The 26,104-nt window shown below is 49.8% G+C and overlaps 2 protein-coding genes and 4 non-coding genes across 6 annotated transcripts; 1 reads left to right on the forward strand and 5 right to left on the reverse strand.

Annotated features, from left to right (window-relative positions):
* Positions 1-10,308: 10,308 nt before the first annotated feature.
* BEST4 (bestrophin 4) lies at positions 10,309-15,939 on the forward strand. The gene is made up of 9 exons (XM_001376042.3): positions 10,309-10,545; positions 10,803-10,897; positions 11,348-11,581; positions 12,022-12,176; positions 12,498-12,575; positions 14,183-14,350; positions 14,433-14,513; positions 15,220-15,374; positions 15,531-15,939. The coding sequence occupies exons 1-9, from the start codon at positions 10,394-10,396 to the stop codon at positions 15,874-15,876; spliced, it is 1,464 nt and encodes a 487-aa protein (XP_001376079.2). The 5' UTR covers positions 10,309-10,393; the 3' UTR covers positions 15,877-15,939.
* A 3,609-nt stretch (positions 15,940-19,548) lies between these two features.
* LOC130457800 (small nucleolar RNA SNORA35) lies at positions 19,549-19,681 on the reverse strand. The gene has a single exon (XR_008917074.1). It is a non-coding gene; the product is annotated as a small nucleolar RNA SNORA35 (small nucleolar RNA).
* Positions 19,682-19,754: 73 nt separating this feature from the next.
* On the reverse strand, positions 19,755-21,912 carry RPS8 (ribosomal protein S8). The gene is made up of 6 exons (XM_001376062.4): positions 21,791-21,912; positions 21,454-21,560; positions 21,069-21,168; positions 20,648-20,823; positions 20,110-20,239; positions 19,755-19,910 (listed from the first exon to the last, which is right to left on the reverse strand). The coding sequence occupies exons 1-6, from the start codon at positions 21,792-21,794 to the stop codon at positions 19,801-19,803; spliced, it is 627 nt and encodes a 208-aa protein (XP_001376099.1). The 5' UTR covers positions 21,795-21,912; the 3' UTR covers positions 19,755-19,800.
* LOC130457757 (small nucleolar RNA SNORD38) lies at positions 19,987-20,058 on the reverse strand. The gene has a single exon (XR_008917031.1). It is a non-coding gene; the product is annotated as a small nucleolar RNA SNORD38 (small nucleolar RNA).
* LOC130457758 (small nucleolar RNA SNORD38) lies at positions 20,528-20,600 on the reverse strand. Its single transcript, XR_008917032.1, has one exon. It is a non-coding gene; the product is annotated as a small nucleolar RNA SNORD38 (small nucleolar RNA).
* LOC130457752 (small nucleolar RNA SNORD55/SNORD39) lies at positions 20,940-21,021 on the reverse strand. Its single transcript, XR_008917026.1, has one exon. It is a non-coding gene; the product is annotated as a small nucleolar RNA SNORD55/SNORD39 (small nucleolar RNA).
* Positions 21,913-26,104: the final 4,192 nt, after the last annotated feature.

Raw genomic sequence — 26,104 nt, forward strand, 5'->3', positions numbered from 1 at the left:
ATTCTCCCATCTCTAGGCCTGGCTCTCAATCCACTGAGCTACCCAGCTGCCCCCACAGTCTTTTTTTTTTAAACCCTTATCTTCCATCTTGGAATGTGTATTGGTTCCAAGACAGAAGACTGGTAAGGGCTAAGCAATGGGGGTTAAGTGACTTGCCCAGGGTCATACAGCAGGAAAGTGTCTGAGGTCAGATTTGAACCCAGGACCTCCCAACCAAGACAATTCTAAAAGATTTAGGATGAAGTATGCAATGTCTCCCTTTCTAGCTTACTACTTTTAATTATTCCTGAGGCTTTCTTTTGGGAGGGGCAGGAAGAGAAGGGTCCTGTGTTTTCTTTTGCAACCTAATCAATGTGGAAATGCTTTGAGTGACTTCACAGTTTTAATCTATATCAAATGACTCGATTTCTCAGGGAGGGATTAGAGGAGGGAAGGAAGAAGAGACTTTGGAACTCAACAGTTAAAAAAACAAATATTAAAAAATGTTGTTTACATGTAATTGAGAAAAAAAGAAAAATAACATTAAAAAAAGAAACTAGGACACTCTACAGAGCAAGGCTTGATTTCTTGTTTGTTGGGCAGCTAGACTGAAGAGAAGAATGGGAACAATGTTCATAACGCAGAGCCAACAGTAAAATGTTGCCATTGTCCATTCTTCCCCAATGCAACAAAATCAGCTAGTTGTTAAACATCGGGAAGGTCGATTGGTAAGAATATCGCTCCTGAGCCTCCACCAGTGAGTAACTACACAATTAGTTGGGAGAAAGGGTGAGGCTGAGGAAGGAGCCTGGTGTTCTCCCAGAAGTCCACACATGACCAGTGGAAGGAGTGGGCACAAACTGAGGGCCACTCATATTGAGAACACCTGCGGTCAAAGCAACTCGGCCGGGCCTGCAACATGTCCTTTCCCTGCTGGGCGTGCCTTTATGCTACACCTTCCTGAGTAGGGCAGCTTTTGTTAGGTGGGTCACTCAGCTGAGTTCTTATGACTTCATTTTCAAATAATCCCATTAGTGCTTCTCCCAGAGTCTTTTTTTTTTAACTCTTATTTTCCATCTCATTACTGTGTATTGGTTCTAAGGCAGAAGAGTGGTAAGAGCTAGGCAATGGGGTTAAGTGACTTGCCCAGGGTCACACAGCTAGGAAGTGTTGAAATAGAAATGATGATCTGTGTGACACTATTTCTTGTTGCTGCAGTAGTACTCCGACTTGAGACTAGAGAGAGCTGCTACTAAGTATGGGGACACACCTGATAGTACTTAGTTGTAATGGAGGTAGAGGTACTACGGAGATAGGGAGAGATGGAGCCACAGGGGATATTGCTACAGGGGAATGCTGATGCAGAGGATTGCTCTAGATAGAGACTGGGGAATGCTCTGGGGTTTGCCTACTGATCCCTACTGATGACTAGTGGATCAATATTTCTCCTAATCTCTTCCTACCCTCTCTCCCTCCCTCCTTTACCCTCTCTTCCCTGTCTCCCTCACCTCCCAGTTCTTCTTGAAGGCTTTGGCTTCTTCCCTCCTCCCTGAGTGAACTATAAAGCTATTCTTTTCTTTTCCTTTTCAAGTCTGGGGTTTTATTAGGAAACAGGATGGGAAACTGAGGTAAGAGGGATGAGGGTGTCCCTAATCTAAAATGAAGATTATGAGGGCTTGGGAAGTCACAACTATGACAGAGGGACAGTCAGAGATGGAGAACAGCAGTTAAAATCTTCTTTCCTCTTCACAAAATCAGCAAGGTCTCTCAGCTTAACCCCAGAAGCCCCCCTCAAGGGTCCTTCAGTTTGTGACAGAAGTTGAGAAGATCAGTTCAGCTGCTTCCCCCCAACAGTCAGCTACCAAGAAAAGTCTCTCCTTCAGCTTGGCTTTCCTCCAACTCTCAAATCTCAGAGAGAGCAGAGGGTTCTCCTTTGGTCAGAGAGCCCCAAAACCAAGCCAGCCCCACCAGGGTCCTCAGCCAGCCTCAACTGCCAACTCCTGGGAACATTCCGTTTGGAACCTTCTTCCTGATTGACAGCCAGGTCCCCAGCTTTGGTTCTTGCTTCTTGGCTTTTCCTGCAAAACCTCTCTCTCTTCAAGCCTCTACCACAGTGTTTGAGTCCAAATTTGAACCCAGGACCTTCTGTCCCTGGGCCTGACTCTCAAACCACTGAGTCACCCAGCTGCCCCCTCTCCTAGAGTCTTAAAACAAAGAATTCCATTTGTAAAGATATTTTATTTTACCAATTACACAATTTATCACATAAGTTTTCCAAAGTGATCCAAATTGTCTCCCTTTCCTTCTTTCCCTCCCCCTCCCCAGAGCTCTTAAGAAAACAAAGAACTCAAAACTCAAACAAAGATTGAATTAACTATGAATTGATTTTGCCTCTTTCTCAAAACTGAATTAAAGAAGACAATCAAATCCAATCACCCTAGCCAGTGGTGGTGAACCTTTTAGAGACCAAGTGCCCAAACTACAACCCTTACACTGCATGTGAGCTCCCTACCTTACCCTAGACAGGGGAGGGAGGAAGTGCTCCCATTGGGTTGCTGGGCAGAGGGTCAGGTGATGTGAGAAATGCCCTCAGAGGTATGTGGAGAGGGGCTAGGAAGCAGCCCCATCTGGCATGTGTGCCAAGGTTCACCAACATGACCCTACTCTTTGGCCATTGAATCTTTCCCAAACTTTTGTGAAACTCAGGTCCCATTTCTGTTGTTCAGTGTGGAAGTCTCAGTGCTTCTGCTCTATGTGTCTTCCGAGATGATAATCCTCGGGTTATTGCTCTGTGTGCTTTTCTTAATTATAAAATCTGAATCACTATTGTTACCTCCTTGGTAATTCTGTATTTTTTCAGGTTGACTCCCAAACATTAGACTACTTTCTTGAATTCAAAGTTAACTGTGTTCTCTGTTGCCAAGAGTTCTCCCTGTAGCTAATGTAAAACTGAAAGTGGATTGTAATTCTCTTTTGAAACCATTCAAGCTGGCACGGTTTTAATACATTCCCAAACCATTTAAGTGCATTTCCTAGCTATGTTACCCCGGGCGAGTCACTTTATACCCTGTTTGCCTCAGTTTTCTAATCAGTAAAATGAACTGGAGAAGGAAATGGCAAACCAATCCAGTATCTCTGTCAAGAAAACCCCATCCTGGGGGCATCTGGGTAGCTCAGTGGATTGAGAGCTAGGCCTAGAGACAGGAGGTCCCAGGTTCAAATCTGACCTCAGATACTTCCCAGCTGTGTGACCCTGGGCATGTCATTTCACCCCCATTGCCTAGCCCTTACCACTCTTCTGCCTTGAAACCACTACACAGTATTGATTCCAAGATGGGAGATATCAACGTGGAAGGTCCTACTTCACCAGACAATGGACATCCACTCCAGGTGGGAGGTAGACCCCATCCAAAGTCAAGTAGCTCTTTTGTCTCCAGAAGCCTTTCCCAGTATATCACACCCTCCTTAAGGATTGAACTCAGCACCTTCAGCTTTTGGGACCTTCAGCTTTCCAGATTGATGTGCTACCTACTTCTGCAAAGCTGAAGTGGATGTCTATTGTCTGGTGAAGTGGGACCTTCCCTCAGGGGGAAAACTCTCCTGTGACAAGGTCAAAACCTGGGCTTTCTACCTCCCAACTACATAAACTGGAGACTTTTAGATTTCCACATTGACAAAGGTAAGGGTTTAAAAAAAAAGAAAAGAAAAGAGAGCCCCAAATGGAGTCCCAAGAGTCCGAAACAACTGAACAACAAACACCCAGAGAAGCTCGCAAAAAGCTAAGATTTTGGCTTGAAATTACCTCCACTCTGGACTCAATTCTATTGTGATTGGATCTCTACTCTATCACTCCCTACTACTTAATTTATATTCAAGTCCATTTGACCCAAGCTATTGCACACTACACCCAGGTAGGCAGAGGAATTCTATCACCCAAGGATTACCCCCATCTCTCTGGAAGGAAGGAAGGAGAAGCTGAGGTGACTCAACCCACCTCTTCATCAAAAGGTCATGATGTAAAGTCATGCCAATCAGAAGAAGATGCACTCATAGCACTAGAAATCCTATTCAGTCTTCTTTCTAATTGTTATTTACAAACCCTTGGCAGTCCACACTCAGGGTCTTTGGTCCTTGAGCAAGGCCAAGAAGGCAATCTATTGGTTACTGCTAGGCTAAATAATAAATTGAAGGGACTCACTGAATCTTCTCTCTCAATTTACCTTAATTATCTTAAAGTAACACCACTCCCATCTCTCCTTCCAATGTTCCCTTTTGACCCAGTTGACTTGGCTAATTGGGGAAGTGGAGATAAATTCTCTCTCCAAACTGTGGCCTTCTGATAGAGACTAAAGGGTTACACACCCTGTAAAACTGCTTCTTGCCTGGATTGCTCTGATTGTTTGCATTTTAAATATCTGTCTATATATAAAATATACAAAATTATGAAACTATTACATCTAGCACAGGCTATGTGGAAGAATGATCTAGAAATGATCTAGATCCCTAATAAAACGATAAATGCAAATCAAAAGTACCCTGAGGTTTAGCTCTTACCCAGCAATTTGGCCAAGAGAACAAAAGGCGGGAATAGTCCATGTTGGAGAAAGTATGGAAAGACAAGCACACCAACACATTGCTGATTGAGTTGTGGACTAATGAGTTCTGTTATTGGCAGCAATCTGGAATTAGGCAAATAATGTGGATGAAATGTCTATAACCTTTCTTCTAGAAATTCTCCTCCTATGAATAGATCCCAAGGATGTCATTGCCAAAAAAGGCAACGATCACAACCATCTATGCCAAGCAAGATACTTATTGGATGCCTTTTGTGATGGCAAAGAACTGGAAACAAAGCAGATTTCCATCACCTGGGGGAAAGGCTAAGCAAATGGAATGTGTTGGAAGAAACCTGTTGTTATTCATCATTCTTTTCCAAAAGGACCAATGACATCATGGGGTAATATCTTGACTTTCTAGTGAATTGGATTTAAGTGAGGCAGAATTCCCTTCTCACTTTCTCTTCCAAAGTCACCAAAGATCAGTGGCTAGATAAAAGTTAGCCCTACCCTAAAGATATCCCTGGGCCCATTCATTCAAAGTGGATTTCCCAATTCCTAAATATTTTTGTCTTCCCTCTACTCAAACAATCTTGGGTGGCTGGGAGCTTGACCTGTGGGATTCTCATGTGTTAGTGGTGCCTTTTGCCCTGGTCCATAACCACCTGCTTGTAGTTGTGGGTAGGAGGAGGGAGAGGGAACAGTAATGATTCCAAAGAAAGAACTGAGGGAAAATCATTAAACATATTTTAAATACGAGGGAGAAAACAAAAGGAAGTTCTGCAAGGGACATAAACAGGGCTGTGTTAGGATTTCTATGTTAAATTTAATAGATTGAAAATATTCACAGTTTCCTAGATAAGCCTTTTTTCTGTTCTTTGTATCAGGAAATAATCATTTTTTGAAAAGGCCAACTTTGTGATAAAAAAATTAACAACAAAAAGATAAAAATTAGGACAAACTGGGATGAATCAGATTACAGGGGATGACCTTGGCCTCTTTGATGTCTGACCAGGCTCTAAGCATTCCACAGTGTCTTCTCTGGCTGCCTTCATGGCCACTGGAACAAATTGTTCTCATCTACCCCTTCTTCCAAGGGAAGTCTTCACATGCTCGGAGTAGACATCCCCCTAACTCATCTATGGGTTTAAGGCCTGTCAGTTACCATTAACCTGGTTTAGTCTACTTTTGGAGATGGTTTTACCCGGGTGTGGCCACTGTGCATGCTACAGCTTCTTGGAGGCAGACAGGAGAGTTGGGTGAAAGGATACCAAAGGTGGGTGAGCAACCCTGAAAAGAGCTCAGCAAGCCCTCATCCCAGTGACGCTTGTCCTCCCTAGGCAGCTAGGGGGCACCATAATGCACATGACCTCCGAAGGGGCTGGTCCTTCCTGGACACTTTGTAAGCCCTTGAAAGGTATAACCAATATGATGAATCTAAAGAAGCATATGAAGAGTTCTATGAATGGATGAGGAGGGCAGTAAGCAGTCACAAAAAATATATACATAGTGACCACATTATAAATGGAAAGAAAAAATAATCACTCTGGTGCAAATATCAATAATATGGAAATAGGTTTTTATCAGTGACACATGTAAAATCCAGAGGAATTATGTGTCGGCTATGGGAAGGGGTGAGGGGAGGGAAAGGACATGAATCTTGTAACCATGGGAAAATATTCTAAATTAATTAATGAAATAAAATTTTCCAAAATGGAAAAAAGTAAATGGAAAGAAAATCAATAAGAGGAATAGAAATTAATGTGGTAGGGATGGCTGGGTGGCTTAGGGCATAGAGACTCAGACCTGCAGTTGGGAGAACCTGGGTCCAAATCTGGCCTTATACACTTCCTAACTGTGTGACCCTGGGCAAGTCACAATCCCAACTGCCTAGCTCTTACCACTCTTTTGCCTTAGAATCAATCAAAAGTTAAAGATTTTTTAAAAAAGTGATGGAGAATGCACAAGTGGAATATTGCATGTTAGAGGTTTTATTACAATGTGTTGATCATTCTGCTGAATTTTTCCTCTCTTCTTTAAAAAAATTCTTTGAAATAAAAAATATCTTTCTGGTGGGGAAGAAAGAGGAGTACAGGGAGAAATTTGGTGATGTCAACACAAAAATATCAATAAAGTAATTTTTAAAAGAAACTGAATATTGCATAATTATTAAGAACAAAATTTCTGGGGGCAGCTGGATAGCCCAGTGGATTGAGAGCCAGGCCTAGAGATGGGCGGTCCTACGTTCAAATCTGGTCTCAGACACTTCCCAGCTGTGTGACCCTGGGCAAGTCACTTAACCCCCATTGCCTATTAAAAAAAAAACACAACAAATTTGCTTTAAAAGAAGATTTAGGAGTGGGGGGGGGTGAATCTAGATGATATAGAAATGAAAGATAATTAAAATCATTAAAAATTTCACTGAGTAATAACAGTATTGCTCTGCTTCTCTGTATCCCCTTCTCAACTTCCTTCACTTCTCTTTTACATGTTTTAAAGTTTCCTTGATGCACTTTTATTCTTTTGTACTCCAAGACTCCAAGATCCTTTTTAGACCAAATGCTCTCTAAATATATGCACCCCATATTATACTTGTAAAATTGATTGCTTTAACCAAGAATGAAACTTCCTCTTCATCACTATTAAATTATTTTTTAGGTTTAGCTCCAGGTATTAGTTTCTTAAGATCTTTTTGATTTTTAACTGTCATCTAGCATGTTATCTAGTTGGTTGTTATCCGCAAATCTGAAAAAAATATCACAAATGACTTTATTCAAATCCTGGAAGAAAATATTAAATGATACAGGGCCAAGCACAGATCCTGAGGGCCCTCCCTGTAAAAATTAAAATTAATCTCAATAATAAAATATTATATTTTAAGAGATTTATTAATGATCATTAGAAATAAAGGAATAAAAGGGATACAAAATAAAAACCATGTGCTTGGGGTTAATCACCCAGTTCCAAATCTCATTTACCACCACCATGCTTGGGACAGGAAGGAAAAGAGCTCCAGAGCAGGCATGCCCACTGAATTTATCCCCTGTCTACAGGAAGTACTGTAATATTTATTGGGAAAGGAAATAGGAAGATTGGAAAACAGGGGATAATGGGAGGTTTGTAGCAGGGTATGGAGGAAAGAGGGGAGAGAGGGTATACTGCCTGGTGAGGCAAGGGAGGGAGATGCCCCCTGCTGAGAGTAAGCAACAGGGGTCCAAAGAGGTCTGTTTGTCCTGGAATGACTGAACTGAAGTTCAGCTCCCTCTATGACCAGAAAGATAGTCCACTTATCTGACTGTGAATTTAAATAATATAAAGTTTATTAACCAGTTGGGATTGGAGTTTTTCTCAGCTTCAGACCTGAAATATTATAGTACATAATGACAGGAAGTCAGTGGACTCCCAGGAAATGTAGTTTTCTTTTTAGGGTAACAGATTTTCAATTATATATCCACTAGAAACTTGGAATTAATGACTACTCTTTGGGTTTGGCCAATCAACCAATTCTAAATCCATCGAATTGTATTTCTCTCTGTTGATGCCACTGAATCAGAATCCTAGCTTTTAACCCTAATTCAGTTTCTCACTCTACCCATAATTCCATTCACTCAGCTTTGCTGTGCCTGACTCATTCTTCTTCCCTGCTCCAATATCCATATCCAGTCCATCACCATATTTTGTCGTTTCTGCCTCTACAAGACCTCAGATCTCTCCTACCCATTCCCTTCTCTCCCCCTCCCCCTCCCCCAAGCTGCCACCATCTTTGTTCAGGCTCTCATCATTTTTCTCTTTAATCATTACAACAGCCCTCTGATTGGTCTTTGTGCCTCCATTCAGTATCTTCTACTCAGCTGCCAACCTGATTGTGTCCTCAAGTATAGATCTGCCCAAAGCATTCCCCTACTCAATAGCTTCAGCTCCTTTTACTCTTTGCTCACACTTTGTATATAGATGGAAGGAGAGGCAAAGACAGAGGGTGGATGAGACAGATACATGGGGAAGGGAAGATAATAAGAAAGGGGAAAGAGAGGAGGAGATTCATCTATGGGGCTCAACAATAATTTTTCAATTGTGTTTCAATGGTGTGTTTGACAGAAAGGCGCCATGAGAGAGTGCCTGGGAAGCTGGAGCCAATGTGAGAGAGACCTGGATTCACTGCTTGCCTCTGCCGTGTCCGGCTTTGGCACCCTGGCATGTCTCTAACCCTCTAAGACCACAGGGAGCAGAGCCCCCTTCTGCTTTGCTAGAGGGAGCTTCTTCACCAGAAGTTATCTACATCAATGCAATCCCGAGTGAATCCCTCTGCTCTCCCTTTCCATCTCTCCCCCTCTTATCCATCTTATTATCTCTTATTTGGATGGAGATGCCCCAAACAACAAAATAAACAATTCTCTAATTGCTACTGCTAGCATTTCTAGTACAATATTGATTAAAAGAGGTGACAAGGGGCTTCCCTTGCTTCACCCCTGATCTTACTGGGAGGGCTTCTAACTTTTCCCCATTGCAGATGATACTTGCTCGTGGTTTTAACTAATTTAACAATTCTCAATACGAAGAAACTTGGGTTCTACTTGGAGAGAGAAGCTACCTAGAAGTTGGGTGAGTGCTTGGTCCCTGGGTATTCTGACTATGAAAATATCAGATTCTGAGAGACGTGACAGAGACGGAAGGACAGAGAGATAGAGAAGAGAGACCAAGACAGAAGTGGAGAGGAGTCTAAGGTAAACAGAGGCAGGGAGAGGTGATGGAAATGGAAGTGACAGAAATGGAGACACCGAAGGGAAACCTGGCAGCTAGACTTGAAGGTTGGCAGATCTTGGAGTCCAGGGTGATTTACAGGCCTGGGTGGGCCCAGGTTCTACTTCCTCTGTCAGGTCTGAATGACAACGGAGATAAGGGTACAGATAAGGCTGGGAGGGAGGCACCTGAGCCAGAGAAGATCCCCATGACCTTCAGGGCCCTGGACCAAGCCTAGGATGAACGTCCAGCTCCAGCCTGGAGATCTCGATTTCCCTGTGACCTAGGATGGAGTCAGGGCATGCCCACAGGGTGGGAAGAAGGGAATAATGAGGATGGTGGTATGGTGGGGAGGGCAGGACCACCAGGAGTAAGTACCTGACCCTGTCACCCATTTATCTTCAGCTGCTCAGAGACTTTCCCCATTCCTAAGGCAAGTCATTCCAAGGTGCAGGTTCTGGGTTTACAAAGCTCTTCACAATTTACAACCCTCCCAAGAGCTCAGAGTGGCACATGCCTGGTCACAGAAGCCCTTCCTTGGGAATGATCTTAGAAATCCCTGAAGGGTCCCAAAGTGCCAGAATCAATCACAAATGCCTGTTGACTGACTAAAAGACCAACCAAGCATCAGTTCTCATACAGGACATAGAGGGCACTTCTCTTGTCTTGGGAGGGCTCATTCCCAGACTTGGAGAGGAATCTTTCGGTAAGCTGTCAAGTGTCACAGGGAGGTTAGTGAAGGCTGGCACATGAGCGCAGGGCTGGCCCTGGCTCTTGCCCACTAGTTCATTTTGTCTGATGGGAACAGATGGCCCAGTTCCCATTCTCTGGGTGGGGGAGGTAGCCCAGTGACAGCCCCAATCCATTCTGGCTTTATGGGCCCCAGGACAGCTATTTAAGGGGGCTGGGCCACACCCCAGGTTTTCTGTCCTCTGCACTGCACAGGCTGGCACCAAGGCAGGTAAGGCCAGCTTTAACCCTGGATCTCCTCCCCCCACATAAACATTTGATGGGGAGGGAGCTGCAGACCCCTGAAGAGAAGGGGGGGGCTGGCTGAGCCAGACATGCCTATCTGAGCTGCTGCCCCACCCCCACCCCCACCCCCAGACTCAGACACAAGCATGACGGTGTCCTACACGCTGAAGGTGGCCAATGCCCGCTTTGGGGGCTTCTCGGCCCTCCTGTTCCGCTGGCGGGGGAGCATTTACAAGTTGCTCTACAAGGAGCTCCTGGTGTTCCTGGGTCTCTACGGCGTGCTCAGCCTCACTTATCGGTGGGATCTCGGGGTGGGGAGTGAAGGGGCGAATGTTGGAGGGGAGGGGGAGCTCAGACCGGTGTTAGGGGAGGGAGCTCCGGAAGGTGGCCCCCCAGGGAGGCTCCAGCGGGAGGCAGGGATCTCTAGGGATGGCGCTCTCAGAGCTCGGGGTACGGCAGGGTCTCAGCATTTTCCTTTGGTCGGGAAGTCTTGGGGGAACCCTACCGGCCGCCCCTTCTCTCCCGATCGTCTCTGTTTAATGGGTTGTCATTCAGGAAGCTGCTGTCCCAGGAGCAGAAGCGGATCTATGCCCAAGTGGCTCAATACTGCAACCGCTCTGCTGATCTCATCCCCATGTCCTTCGTTCTGGGTAAGGCCCGCCACCTTCAGCAAGACCTACTCCCAACAGAGCACCCCTCCTTTCGCCGTAGGCCATCGCGAGGCCCCGTCCCCTGGGGGAACTCTCTGAACAGGGGCCCCTCCCCGTGGGAACGCCGCTTTGACGTTAACCATTACCCTGTCCGACCCGAACTAGCCCAGGAGGAAGAGTCACACCTCCTTGCTCTATTAGTCCAGGGGCAGAAAGAAGAGCTTTCCCACCCCCCACTCCTCCCCTTCCCCTCCCTTATTCCTGAGAGGCTCTTCCTCGGGGTCGTGGGTTCAAATCCCATTTCCTCCCGGGATTCGCTGGTGCCCTAGGGCGGATGCCCAAGATTAGGGTAGGGTTGGGCCGGGAGCCAAGGTCTCTGTCCAAGGTCCTCCCCGCCCCAGGCCGGAATCTGAGCCCTTCCCTGAGGCCGTGGCTTTCCGCCCCTCGCAGGTTTCTACGTGACCCTGGTGGTGAATCGCTGGTGGGCCCAGTACACGAGCATCCCGCTGCCAGACCGCCTCATGTGCGTGGTCACGGCCACTGTGCACGGGGACGACGAGCGCGGCCGCACGCTGCGCCGGACTCTGCTGCGCTATGCCAACCTGTCCTCCGTGCTGGTGCTGCGCTCGGTCAGCACCCGAGTCCTGCGGCGCTTCCCCACCATGGACCATGTGGTGGAAGCAGGTGCTGAGCCGGGGCAGGCCCAGGCTGGGGGCGTGGCGGGACGCAGGGTGGGCAACGGCACCCTTGGAGGCGAGACTGGGGGATCCTGTGAAAATCAAGGGTCTCCCCGGGGATTCCTGGGCAGGGAGGAGCTTCAGGCTTGGGGCTGAGGGTCCCACAGACAGCCACTGGGCTGGGGGGCAGGGCGGCGGGGCAGGGTCCTGTAGCGACAAGAAGGTGCGATTTGGAGTCACAGAACCTAGATTCATATCCTGCCTCTGCCAAGTGGCCTTGGGCAAGTCTCTTTCCCTCCCTGGACAGCAGTTTTCTCCACAGTAGAACGTTCCTTCTGGTTCTGGATGGAGTCTTGGGACCGACAGGGAAGGAAGTGGAGAGGGTGGGTGGCTAGGCTTGTGCGGGTGGGGAGAAGACCCAGGAGGGAACTGACTGGATGCCTGCAGGCTTCATGTCCCAAGAGGAGCAGCAGAAATTCGAGAGCCTGCACTCAGACTTCAACAAATACTGGGTTCCTTGTGTCTGGTTCACCAACCTGGCTGCCCAGGCTCGAAGAGAGGGCCGAGTGCGAGATGACATCGCCCTGGGGCTGCTCTTGGATGTGAGTGCGGTTGGGTCCAGAGTCCCTCTTATCTTGATGGGCCCCTTGGCCCCAGCCTCTGGACCCCTCCCTTTCTGGTGACTCCCCTCCTGACACCCCTCTGCGTGCCCACCCTGCCCCTCCATCAGGCTGCCATGCAACTAGCTGCTGATGTACCAGCCCAGGAATGGAAAGGGTAGCCAAAAGCCAGAGAGATGGGAAGCTTCCCTGGCCACATGCCCTTAGAGCCCCTTGGGCAGACAGACAGATGCAGTCATCCCAGGGGCTTCTTTCTGCCTTCTTTCCACCACTGCTTACCTAGGCTCCTTGGTCCTCTCCCAGGAGCTGAACCAATACCGAGGCAAGTGCAGCTTACTCTTTCACTATGACTGGATCAGCATCCCCCTGGTCTACACTCAGGTAACACCACTGCCATGGGGTAATTCGGCAAACATATATCAAGTACCTGTTGTGGGCAGAGTCCTGAACTCAGGGCTAAGGGAATCAGAATTTAGCCAAGACATGATCCCTCCCCTTCTAGGGCTCGATCTGGGAGGGGAATCAAACCCCAACCCCTGCTTCCTGCCTGTGTACAGCAGAAAGGGACAAGCAGAACAGTCTTGGTGGTTTGGGGGAGGCAGAGTCCTTTTTATCATCCCAGGAGATCAAGGTAGCCTTCTTGGAGGAAGTACATTTGAAGTGGGCACTGAGGGATGGGCAGGGAAGGCAGTAAAGAAATAAGGAACAGTGAACTGGGGAGCAGCAGATATGTTCATGGGGCAGTGCCCAAGCATGGAAAAAGTGGGTAGGAAAAAAGTGAGCCAAGGAAGACTGGAAAAGGAAGACAGTGCAAGTTAAGAAAGAGCCTTGAATACTGGGTAGAGGATTCAAACTTGACTCCTTTGCCCAGAAGACTTGAGGTCACCCTCCCTTCCTTTCCTGGTTCCCAGACTCCCACCCAAAGGTTCACCTTCTATCTACTGCCTTCTGAGCCTCTGAGTCACCCTGCCAGTCATCCTTCCAATCTTGGCTCCAGGCTAGTCCCTTACAGCCCTGCCCCTCATCAGGTTCCTCCCTCAACCAGAGATGCAACAGGATGACCAGGCCAGCAGAATCAGGAAGGGTGTACTCTGGGATGTGCCCTATGCAATGCATACAGCAGGCAAACATTTTCTAAGTGTCGGAAACAGTGACGGTTCCAGAGATATGACATGGGGACAGATCCATGATGGGCCACTATGGGGAGGGATGGATGGATGCTTGATATCAGCCCTACGCTGTATGGGAAGAAAGTATTTAGGTACTACACACCAGGGGGACAACGCAATCCTTCCCAAAGATCCTTTCCCCTGGCCGCTTCCCAGAGCTCGATTTGCAGGGATGGCTGGAGAGCCTAGGAAGAAGCTCCCAGATCTATAGGGACTGTGATCCATGATCCCATCACTGCCTGGGATACCTTCACAGCACAACTGCGCTCCCCACCCCAGAGCCTTTCATGGAGCATTGGGAGCCCCTGGCCATAGACCTCTCAGGGATTTCATTTAGCCAGCACCTACTTGTGTAAGAAGTCCTGTATCTGAAGCAGCATCTCTGATATGTGGGTATCATCTAGCAGCTGCTTGCTTACCTCTAGGGATGCAGAGTTCACTTGCCCTTCTCAAAGCATCCCATGATGCAGTGGGCCAACTTGCATCCTTTGGAAAGAAGCTTCTCTGAGCTCTGGCTTCTTTCCCTCTCCCTTTTTGTGTCTTGGCTCCCATTGCTTTTCATCTTGTTCTAGGTTCTGCCTTTCTGGGGTTCAGAAGAACAGGGTTAATCTTCCCTCTGAGCCTCAGTTTCCCCATGAGGGAGAATAATAAACTCTTCACTTCAGAAATTAAAAGGCTGTTCAGAAGCTAGAGTTCCTTTAAGTTCTCCCCTGCCAAGTTACTATTGCAGCAGGTGCCAGAACCAGGTTTGGAAGCCTAGGGCCATGACACTAAAGCCAGATTTTCCAACTTCCTTCCTGCCTGCCCCTGCCCTACCAGGTGGTGACCATTGCTGTCTACTCCTTCTTTGCCTTCTGCCTCATTGGACGTCAGTTCCTGGAGGGTACTGAGGCTCCAGAGCCAGGTCAAGAGACCCTGGGGGATCTGGATCTCTACGTGCCACTTACCACCCTTCTACAATTCTTCTTCTATGCTGGCTGGCTTAAGGTGGGTGCCAACAGGGCTTGAGGGGGAGCCAGCCTGGCCCTTTGATGTGTGCCAGGGGCATATAACGTCCCTTCTCCTCCAGGTGGCTGAACAAATCATCAACCCCTTCGGGGAGGATGATGATGACTTTGAGACCAACCAGCTCATCGATAGAAACCTGCAGGTGGGCTTTGGGAGAGCTCCCCAGTGCTTGGGCAGCACAAAGCTTTGGGGAGCTTCCCTTGGGCTGGGTCAGTCCCCTACAATTCAGTTTGAGTTTACTGCTCCTTCCTGCAGACTGTCTGCAGGATCCAGACCCAGGAGCTGGGTGCCTGAGCGTGGTGGCTGAGAATAAGCCCTCTCTGGCCAGGCCTTGAGGGGGCTCATAGTGGAGTCTGAGACCCAGGGTGGTCCCTGGAGGGGGGTGGACCTCCTAGGATACTGAGAGTTCAGAGCTCCTTGGCTTCCTGAATATCCCTCATAGCTGCAATTGAGGCGTTCCCTCCAGCATGTGCCCATTTGGCAGAGGAGGAAACCGAGGCTGGGGCAAGGCGAAGGTCCAGGGAGGAGGCTTGGGTGGGGGTCTTTTGGCTCCTGTTCCAAATGCAGGCAGAGGCTGGGAGTGTTGGGTCGGGGGTGCTGGGAGGGGAAGCTGCTTATGGGCAGGATTGCCTGAGGACCAGGGGGAAGTGGAGGCCACAGCAGTGCAGCAAGCCTTTCTAGGGAAGGTTGAGGGGTCCGGGCAGTGGGTAGTGGGGCTAGAGACTTCAGCTGAAGCCCAGTTACAGGCCTCCCTGGCTGCCTCAGTCTCCCCTTTCGTACAAGGTTCAGAGATCGCGGCCCAATAGCAATAGAGGTCGTGCCTCAGTGCCCCCACCTCGTCCTCTCAGGTGTCACTGTTGTCTGTGGACAACATGTATGGAGACCTGCCGCCCACGGGCCGGGACCGCTACTGGAGCGAGGAGGCGGCTCAGCCCCCCTACACCCAGGCCTCAGCGGCCGACAGTCTGAGGCCCTCCTTTATGGGTTCCACCTTCAACCTGCTGTGAGTACCAGGAGGGGGCGTGGTGTGCGCGGGAGGGGAGTGGGGCGCTGCCGGCTCTGGAGGAGCTGGCCCGGGGGCGGGGCCAGCTCTGGAGAGGCGGGGCCGAGGGAGGGGCCTGCCCCTGACCCGAGCCGCTCTCCCGCCACCCTCCCGCAGCATGTCAGAGGAGCGGTTGCAACCTGACCCGGACACGGAGGAGGCCGGAGCGCCCTCGAGTACCCCCAGCCCTGCGTGGGCGCGGACGCCTCTGCTCAGCCGCTTCCTGGGAGCCTCCGCGCCGTCTCCAGCCATCAGCCTGCGGGTCCCGCGGACCCCTCTGCTGCCCTCTCGCCCTCAGGCCGCCACGCCGGTCCCAGGACGGCTGCGTCTGACCCGCCTCATGCCTGCGCCCGCAGCCCGTATAGATGAGGAGGCTCCGGAGACCCCGAGCCCGGACCTGGGCTCCCTGGAGGAGGAGGAGGACAAGGTCGCTCCTCCGAGTGCGGCCACGCCCTCGGGCTAGGCCCCGCCTCTCCTGCCCCTCGGACTTGTGCTGGCGTCTCATTAAAGGCTCCCTTCCTCCCCAGCGGCGCCCTGCTGTGTGCTTGTGTAGCCGGGCCTGCCCTCAGCCGTCGGAAGCGTAGGACCGAGAAACCTTCGGGGGAAACCGGCCTCGGGGCACGAGGGGGTCCTCAGGGACTTACCCAGGGTGGCTTGGGGGGGGAGGGGCCTCGGGAGCCCAGGGTGGCAGTCTGGGAAGGCCAGTTTCAGAGCGGGAGGGACATCACGTCGGCGGCCATGTCGGAGGCCGAAGCCCGGGGAAGCGGGATGGGAAATGGTTAGCTCTTGCGCTAGGAGGGAACCTTGGGGGCCAAAAGCCTCCATCTAGACACAGGAGCTGAAGAGCCCTACCCAAAGCACAGACTACCAGAGACGGGAGTGCCAGACCCAGCTCCGCACCCCGGGCCTCTGGGGCCTAGACCGGGGAGGCAGCTAAGGGGGAGCTGGAGGCCGAGGGCCAAGCCTGAAAATGGGGCTTTCACGAAGGAGAATCCAGCTCAGCTGGGAGTAGCCGACCTCGAGTTGTCACTGGGAGAGACCGAGGCAAATTGTCCAGTAGACAAGGTAGGCCTCTGCTAGGCCTGGGCGCTGGAGACCCCTGAGGCAAGGGGGGACGGCCCACCGAGAAGCCCATCGAAACAGGGAAAATTCATTTTTTTTTGAGGTGAAAAGTGGAATGATAAAGCACCAACCCCAAGTTCTCAGTTGTGAAGGGCTTTTCCTTTATTTCTGGATCTTTTGGAATCTGCAAGTGCACTTTATCATGTTCTGCTGATTAGAAAAGTGAGCCCTCAGGGGCTAATCCAGGTGTCAGTCGAGATCTGTCCACCAGCCTTTTATTACTTTCTCTGGTGCAGCGCCCAGCAAAAACTCTGGGAATACACGTAGAAGCTGAAAGACAACCCCTGCCCTCAGTAAGCTTCCATTTCGATTTTGGGTGTGAGGGAAGACACATCAATGGGGGCAGGAAAAGGGAAGGAAGTAGGTATCAGGCAGGGCCATGGAAGAGAAAGTCAGTCATGCCGCCTAGAGAGGGATGAAGCCATCTTGGACCTCGGCCTCTTCCTGAAATTAGAGCTGCTGGGAGGAGCCAGCCAATCAGAGGGTGAGGCTGTAGGGAAGGCCAGTTTCTCCTCCCTGAGGAGTTCAGGGGTGGGCTGAATTGAGCTTCCAGAGGGAGGTTTCTATGGCATAGTAGACATTGTGTAGGGAAGTCAGAATTGAAGGCTGGAGAGGGAACCCACCCTCTTCATAACTGATTATCAAATGTGGCTGAGGGAGAGTGAAGAACTGAGGATAATGCCATGGTTTCAAAACTCAGTGGCCAAGGGACAGCTGGGTGGTACAATGGATAGAGCACCAGGCCTGGAGTTGGGAGGAACCGAGTTCAAATCTGACCTCAGACACTGCCTGTGAGCTTGGGCAAGTCACAACCCTGATTACCTAGCTCTTGTGAATTGATAAAAGGACAGAAGGCAAGGGGCTTAAAAAGAGTGACCAGGTTCACTTAACCCCCTTTGCCAAGCCCTTACCACTCTTCTGCCTTGGAGCCAATACACAGTATTGACTCGAAGATGGAAGGTAAGGGTTTAAAAAAAAAAGGAACTAGGAAATTTCAGAGGGGAAATCTTAGGGAAAAGATAAGGAGCTTAGAATTGAACCAGTAGAACTGGAGATGTCTGAGGACATCCAGCCAAAGGTGAACACCCTGGGATTGGAGCTTAGGGAGACTCATTGGATCTGGGAAACCTCTGTGTAAGGGTAACAATTGAACCCTTGAGAATTGAGGCTTTTGGAATGGGAGTATGGGAGAGGCCTCCAGGGAGGACAGATAAAAGGCTGCCCAAACTCAGAGACAGGGGTCTTCTGCCTTCAAGGAATTCAGCATAGAATGAGATTTTTATTATATTAATGGAGGGAAGGCACCAGATGTAAGGGGGTTGCTTAAGGACTGATAAGACTTTAAAGACAAGGAAGTCAGTTGGAGGATTGGTTAGTGAATAGGAAAGAGACCCCTGTCACTGGATAGAAAAGTAGAATAAAAGTATAATAAAACTGGACCTGGGTGAAGAAGGGTTTTGCATTACCCAACCAAGAATCTTAGATTTGCTCCTAGAGGTAATAGGGAGCCACAGGAATTTAATGAATGGGGGTGGGTGACTTTTGCTTTAGGAAATGACTTTGGCTGGCTAGATGGGAGTGTTGAGAGATTTGTGGATAGCAGTCACCAGCACAGAATTGTAATGGTCCAGAAATGGAGATGGAGTGTATCAGGGTATCGGAAGTGACACCAGAAGGGGGATATGAGATTTCAGACAACTTGGCCACAGATTAGGCATGCAGGGATGACACCTTATTGGCAGTTGGGTAGTACTATGTATTGTGTTGGGGTTGGACTCCCAGACAGTAAGAATGGAGTTGAAATATGGCCTGATCTGGGACAAATTGATCTATTTGCCTTGTTTCCTCTACTCTAGTAGTGGTGTTTCTCAGTGACCAAGACTCTAAAATGAGGCCAATAGCATTCACCCCCCCCCCCATCAAGTGAAATGCCCATCACTATTCTAGGGTAGTTTGGAAGGGGGCAGGGTTTAGGGTGCAAAGAGTTCAGTTGACATGGACTGGCCACCCAGGTTCAGACAGCTAACTAAAAGGCAGTTGCTGACTGGAGGTCAGGGCAGGATGTGTAGATCCAAGGATCAGCAGCAGTCCATGGGAGTTAATGATTATGAAGTCTATGAGACTAGGCTTGCTGAGGATTTCACAAAGGAGAATGAAGAGGCCCCACCAGGTAGGACCAGAAGTATGTAAGGGAGAGTGACACAGGCAGCAGCAAAGGGCATGATGACAGCCCAGTCACTGGGAACTAGGGGGGTCATGTTGGCTAGATGAGGTCAGAAGGCAGAGTGCAAGAAGGCTAAGGGATAGTGAGGAGAAAGTGGAGACTCAGATTTAGATATAGAAGGTGAGATGGAGTCGGAGGGCCTGGGAAGACAGGCATGCTTCTAGACAAGAGATGGAAGGCAGGCAAGAGTGGGGATAACTAATCTGGCCATGGGATGGAACATCAAGGAGTGGCAGATTCAGAGGAAAGGGGGACATTTGAAAGGCTATAAAGGTAGAATCCATAAATCTAAGAATGGATGACTGGCATGTGAAGATGTGACTGAAAGCCTAGGTGAGGGAGAGGATGGCCAGCACATTTGAGTCCAATTTTGGACAAGACAGCAACAGGACATACAATTGGATGAATGGAAGGATCAGAGAAGATACTAATGGGGTTGCTATTTATAGCAGCCTGGCTAGAGGAAAGGACCAGATGTTCAAAAAATGGGTAAGGAGACCAATACAGGAATAAATCCCACTATATACACACAGCCCTTGTCACACAACTTTTGCCAACAAAGTCCGTGGTCTCAAGAGCAGACATGTCTTGGGCTTGAAAGGCTGGGAAGGCAGGAGGTGGAGGAAGTGGAGCAGAGGTAGTACATGGTTAGCAAAATGCCTAGAGTCTTATCTTCCTTCACCCCCCATTAGAACACAGGGGTATTGCTCATGCCACTTGTGGGCTGGGGTAGGGGTTCCTCATCCAAAGGGCCATCTTTTCTCTTGGGGTGCCTGCCCCATGCTGGCCAGATGTACCCCCAGTCCAAAAGGGGCAGCCTACAAAGCAGGCCTGGCCCTTCTGTAAAGAGGGGAGTTACTCTTGCACTGTGATGAGGCCCAGTTGGCCACAGGGAGGGCCAGTGGGTCACTTAACAATGCTGAGTACAGAGGCTGTCTCTAAGCCCCCCCCCCCCACTTGCCTTACTCCCAAGTAATGAGCACAGGACACAGGGCCAACAATCTGGGGATTTATTCCATTAGCAAATGTCCACGTTAGAGCTTATTTGCCCTTCCGGGCCTTGATCTTTCTTAAATAGAACTCGAGCTCTTTGCCTTCCAGCACATAGCCGTCTGCCCTGCCACACTGGCCTGGCCTCGATGCGATGCAGGCTGTAGAAACAAGAGGTCAGGCTATCAGGGCAGGCCAGGAGCCCCCATTTCCCAGATCTCCCTGGCACACAAGGAGTCTCTTCAGACAAACCTCTGTCGTCACTCAGCCTCAGTAGCAGAACTGGACAGGGTTCTCATCACTAGGAGACTCGGGTCCTTGCTGCCCCCCACCCCACCCATGGGATCTCCCCCTGCTCACCCAGGAGCTTGCCCTGCTGGAACTGTTCTTCCAGAAGCGGGCTGATCTTGGCATTCTTCTTTCGTTCCTCATATTTCTTCTGGATCTTCTTTGACCGCTTTTTATTTAAAATTTCTTCCTCCTCAGGAGTCTGGAGCAAACGGAGTAGATGGACTGATTAGCCAGGAGGCTGTCCCTCCCCCTGCTGGGGATCCTAAAACCAGAGACGGCCCAAGCTGTGAAGGACCTTCCAAGAACAGCTTCATTTCCCTGCATGCCCTCTCAAGGCTGTGGATAGCTTAGGTAGACTGAATGGAGCCTCCGCTATCTTGGTCCTTTTCTGGTTTAAGGAGTCCAGTTGCCTGCCCAAGGCTGCTAGCTAGCACTCTGGGCCTTGCATGCCCCCCCAACTCCTCCCAACTTGACCAGCCAGCAGGACCTTCTTCAGCACACAAAGCTGTCATCTCTGATACATCAGTAGCAGAACTGGACAAGGTTCTCCTCATCAGAAGGCCAGGCCGCCCCCCCACTCCTCCCCCTCCCCCCACGGGTCTCGTACCAGTTTGGCTCCCTTCTTCCGGCCCAAGGGCAGGGCATAGTGGGACTCATACCACTGGCGGTATGGCGTGCTATCCACGAGCACGATGCAGTTCTTCACCAACGTCTTGGTCCGGACGAGCTCGTTGTTGGACGCGTTGTAGACCACATCGATAATCCTGGTTTTCCGAGTACAGCCTAAGCGAGGAGCACAACCCATGAGGCCTAGGAGGGGCCAGGGCTTCCCCTCCCCTTGTCTCTGGAGCTTTGGAAAAGGCCCTTTTGGGCCCACCCTGACCCCGCCATGGCGGGACGGCGGCGCTCAGCTCTCCAAGGTTTGCATCCCCACCAGGATCTCGGTGTTTGCAGCAGTAACCAAGGTGTCATCAGCGCGCCCTGCCCGGCGCCCTCCCCCTCCCCCTCCCGCGGGCCCTCACACTCACACTCGGAGCCCCAGGAGAAGTTGCCCACGTCCAGCCTCAGCGCCCGGTACTTCTTGTTGCCTCCTCGGACTCGCACTGTGTGGATGCGTCTGGGGCCAATCTGGACGGGGGGAGACGGGGTCAGAGGGGTGGGGGGAGAAGGGTCGCGGGTTCGGGGCGCCCCGGCACGTGTCAGTGTAACTATGACAGAGTAGCCCCAGCATCGGCGGCCCTCGGACCAGCACGGCCCGGCTCGGACCCCTAAGGCTCCGGCGATCATCACTCACGTGGCGGCGGGGAGGGGGAGGAAGAGTGGCGGCTCCTGAACCCGTGCGGGCGGCCGGAGCTCTGGGCCCGGGCTGGGACTAAGGAGAGGTCGGGGCTCCCGGGCCGCGCGGGCTCTTACCTTAGTATTGGCGGGAGGCCGGCCCAGCTCATACTTGCGCTTCTTGTGGTAGGGCTTGCGCTTGCCCCCGGTCTTGCGGCGCTTGTGCCAGTTGTCCCGGGAGATCCCTGCGGGCGGATGTGGAGGCGGCTCCGGTCAGGCTCAGAATCAGGCCCGGCCCCGGCTCCCCGCACCCTCACCTCCCGCTCCGGCCCTTCCTTCCTTCTCCTCCGCCCTATCCCATTCCCCCGCGCCCCCCAGTCCAGTTCCAGCACGCCCCGGCCCATGGATGGAGGCGGATGGGGGCGGATGGGGGTGGATGGCTGTGGATGGCGGCGGACGAACCCAAGCTCCTCACCCATGGTCGGCGCGAGCAGCAAAGAGAGAGCGCAGAGGCTCACGGGCCGGCTTGTAAAGGGGGGAGTTGTGGGCGTGCCGTCACTTCCGGGCGCCTGGCGGTGACGTCACTAACGCGCCGGGCCGAGCCAGGGGTGGGGTCACGTGGGCCATGTAAGAACTTCCTGGTCTTTGTGGAGTAGGACTTTCGATCCTCTCCCTCTCCCCCCCCCCCAATTCCTGTGCTTTTCGTCTGGTGATAACAATAACAGCCACCATTTACTTAGCGTCTGCTCCCTGCCAGGCGCTGAGCTGAGTGCTTTACCACCATCGTATCGTATGGCCCTTCCAACCCTGGGAGCTAGGCGCCATTATTATCCTCATTTTAGTGCTGAGGAAACTGGGGCAGCCGTAGGTAAAGTGACTTGCTCAGGGTCACTCAGCTGCCAAGTGTCAAGACAAGATTGTAATCCCAGGCAGAGTGCTTGGCACATAGGAGCTTGATAAGAGCTTCCCGACTCTCTGTGTAGATCAAGAATAAAACCTTGCCAATTTAAGCACCACGAATTTTGTGTCTGCCATTACGTGTCTCCATGTACCCACACATACACATGGAATAAAGGCTTACTGACCAGGGACTCCCCACTTTCCGTGCAGAGCGGCCTTGGGGGGAGGGGCAGGACTGAGAAAGGCTGAGCTCGAGAATTGGGAATGGTCAGGGTTACCGGAAAAGGTGAGTTCTAGTTGGGATGGCCTCCATTGGAGGGAAAAGGACCTGGTTTAGTCCTTGTCCGTCATGTCTGACTCTGTGTCACCACTTGGGTTTTCTTGGCAGACATCGGGGCAGTTTGCCATTTCCTTCTCCAGAGTGTTTAAACATGAGGACACTGAGGCTAACAGGATGAAGTGACTCACCCAGGGTCACACAGCTAGTGCCTGAGACCAGATGTGAACTCAGAGGAAGCTGGAAGTCTTCAGGCTCAGTGCTCTGTCCACAGCACCCCCAACTGCCCCATGAGGGCAGTTACCTCTTAAGATCGCTGCCCTGTGGCAGAGCAGAGTGGTGGGCACGGCCTGCCGACATCAACCCTCACTCCGGGAACAGCCATCCAGATTGCTCAGGAATCATTTTCTGCCATTTTGTAATCCGTGCTCTCTCCCTCCTTTCCACCCCTTCTCCTTCCCTGAGACAGCAGGTTATTATATATGATCGGGCCACGCAAAGGTTATTATACAACATATATTTCATGTTCATCATGCAGTGAATCATAACGTATAGATTATGTTGCATTAGGGGCAAGTTTGGGGTCTTGTCCAAAGAATTTATTGAGGGAGTGAGGGTGGAATGGCCTGGCAATGGAAAGATGGCTCAGAGGTCCTCAGGAGTGCTTTTTATCTTGCTTCATTATTAATGTTAACTGGAAAAAACACAGAACTATTAAATAGTCAAAATCACTCTTTAATCAAGGGAACAGGGGTTAGCGCTAAGTTGTGACAACAGAGCTGCTCCCCGAGACAGCACAGAGTCTGCACGCCCTGGTCACTGACCCCTGGGAGTGCCATGGACGCAGGATGGACTCCGAGGAACAAAAGAACTTGGGGAACCTATATACCACTCTAGATACCTGGGGGTTTAGGATTAGAGGGACAGTTGATTGACTTGACAATGGTAAGAAAGGAAAATGAGGAGTTCCAGACAAACAGTAAGGGGCTGATGCCCTACAATGGGCACAAAAGGGAAAGACTGAGCCCAGGGCTGGGCTGCCTTGGTAATGGACCTTAGCCTAGGGGGAGAAACCATTGGGATAAAAGGGATTAGCTGCTCCCACCCAAACTACCAGGATGTCCATTGTCTGGTGAAGTGGGACCTTGGGGGGGGGGGGGGAACTCTCCTGTGACAAGGTCAAAACCTGGGGTTTCTACCCTCAAACTAAATAAACTGGGGATCTCTAGATTTCCATGTTGACACTAAGGAAGGGGTCATTTGTTTGGGCAGTTGTCACCCTGGATCTCTATAGCAGTCCGTCCAGCGGTTGCTATATAATTTTTCTTTGTGGGATATAACTTGAGAAGGAGGAAGGAGCCTGAGGAAATTGGGTGATAAATAAAGACTCAAAGACAAGTTAATTAATATGGGGAGCGGCGCTGGCCCCTGATAATATTTTCCTTAGAAAATCAATTAAAGGAAAATATGAGAAAGACCAGAACACGTGGAAGTAAGAATTCGGAGAAAGAAAGCACGTGGCCAAGAGTGGCGCTAGGAAAGATAAAGAGAGATAAAAGAAAGAGCTCCAAGGTTGCAGGAAACAAGAGGAAGAGCAGCGCCCCTCACCCCAGCCTTTATTGTGGATTGAGAGGTGATCAATGAATACAACATAGCACATATATAGGTCTTAACATTGGTTGGATAGACAATGACAAGATCAGAGTAGGTGGGGATTCACCTGACCTGCTTTTCAGAGGAATGAGGTTTGACAAGGTGAGGGCTAAGCCTTTGTGGCTTAGGCCCAGTGATTCTCTTGTCCTTAGAACTGATCATTGATCATACATTGATCATACATACATTGATCATTAACTGATCTGATCAAGTATTTAATACATCAACCATACTTCCATGCCTGGTATGTTACAATCTCCAGGAAATTGCTGTCACTTTACCCAAGGTGCACTTTGTTGTGCATGGCTTTACCCATGGTTCCCTCTGTAAATGGATGCTGGGGTAGCTTCGGGTCAATTTTTCTTCTTTTCTGGGCAGACTTTACTAAGGAAGGCAGTGAATGTGGAAATTGAGTGTTGTTTGAACCTATTCCTGTGTGACTGGGGATCTGAACTACATGGGTTTGCTGTTCAGAGACCCCAACCAAGGACCTAGATCAGTGATGGCAAACCTTTTAGAGGCCTTAGAGACCATGTGCCCAAACTGAAATCCTCATGCCCCATGTGACACCTCTCCCTCATTACCCTAGGGAGGGAAGAGGGAAGGAGCCCTCCCATTGGGCTGGAGAAATGTCCTCAGGTGCACATGGAGAAGGGGAGGGAAGCAGCCCCCTCTGGCACAAATGCTATAAGTTTGTCAAACAGACCTAAATTATGTCTAACTCATAATTATGAATCTAACTGACTCGTGTCTTATATGAAAGATGGCCCCCATTCATTCTAATCAACTATTGTTTGTTCTTTTGATTGTGTACACAACTACTTGGCAGGGTTTGTGGGATATTTCAGCCCACATGTACCTGTATAATACATGCATTGTACATGTATAAACATATGTTCATCATGTTGCAAAAGAAGGCACACATTGCTTCCTCTAGAGAAAAATTTGTGGAGGAAATAAAGTGAAGAACCTGTGGTCAGGTCAGCCTTTATCAGTTCCTTCACAAGTCTCTTGGATTTGAGCTGGATCCTTGCAATGCTGAGAGTAGCTAAGTCATTCACAGTTGATCATTATGGCTGTTACTGGGTACAACATTTTTGTGGTTCTGTTCACTTCACTTGGCATCAGTTCATAGAAGTCTTCCTAGGCCTTTTTTGGTGCTCATGTTGCTTGTCATTTCTTATGGCTCCATCAGTCTGAGATCATAATTGCTCTTCCTGCATTTTTTCACTTGGGCTGAAGCAGTGTAGATCCTGTTCCAGCCCTTTACCTTTCTTTGGGTGTTTCCCTGCTTTAAACATCTATCTTGTAGACAGCATATGGTAGGATTCTTTTTTTTTTTTTTTTTTAATTTTAATATTATTTTATTTGGTCGTTTTCATACATTATTCACTGGAAACAAAGATCGTTTTCTTTTCCTCCCCTCCCCCCCCCCCCCCCCCCCCCGCCTTTCCCTCTCCCATAGCCGACGCATGATTCCACTGGTTATCACATGTGTTCTTGACTCGAACCCATTTCCCTGTTGTTGGAGTTTGCATTATAGTGTTCATTTAGAGTCTCTCCTCAGTCTTATCTCCTCCAACCCTGTGGTCGAGCAGTTGCTTTTCAGCGGTGTTTTTACTCCCACAGTTTATCCTCTGCTTGTGGGTAGTATTTTTTTTTTTTTAGATCCCTGCAGATTGTTCAGGGAAATTGCATTGATACTTATGGAGAAGTCCATCACCTTCGATTGTACCACAATGTATCAGTCTCTGTGTATAATGTTTTCCTGGTTCTGCTCCTTTCGCTCTGCATCACTTCCTGGAGGTTGTTCCAGTTCACATGGAATTCCTCCACTTTATTATTCCTTTTAGCACAATAATATTCCATCACCAACATATACCACAATTTGTTTAGCCATTCCCCAATTGAGGGGCATCCCCTCATTTTCCAATTTTTGGCCACCACAAAGAGCGCAGC

The sequence above is a fragment of the Monodelphis domestica genome, chromosome 2 (genome assembly GCF_027887165.1).
Source record: "Monodelphis domestica isolate mMonDom1 chromosome 2, mMonDom1.pri, whole genome shotgun sequence".
NCBI classification, from domain to species: domain Eukaryota; kingdom Metazoa; phylum Chordata; class Mammalia; order Didelphimorphia; family Didelphidae; genus Monodelphis; species Monodelphis domestica.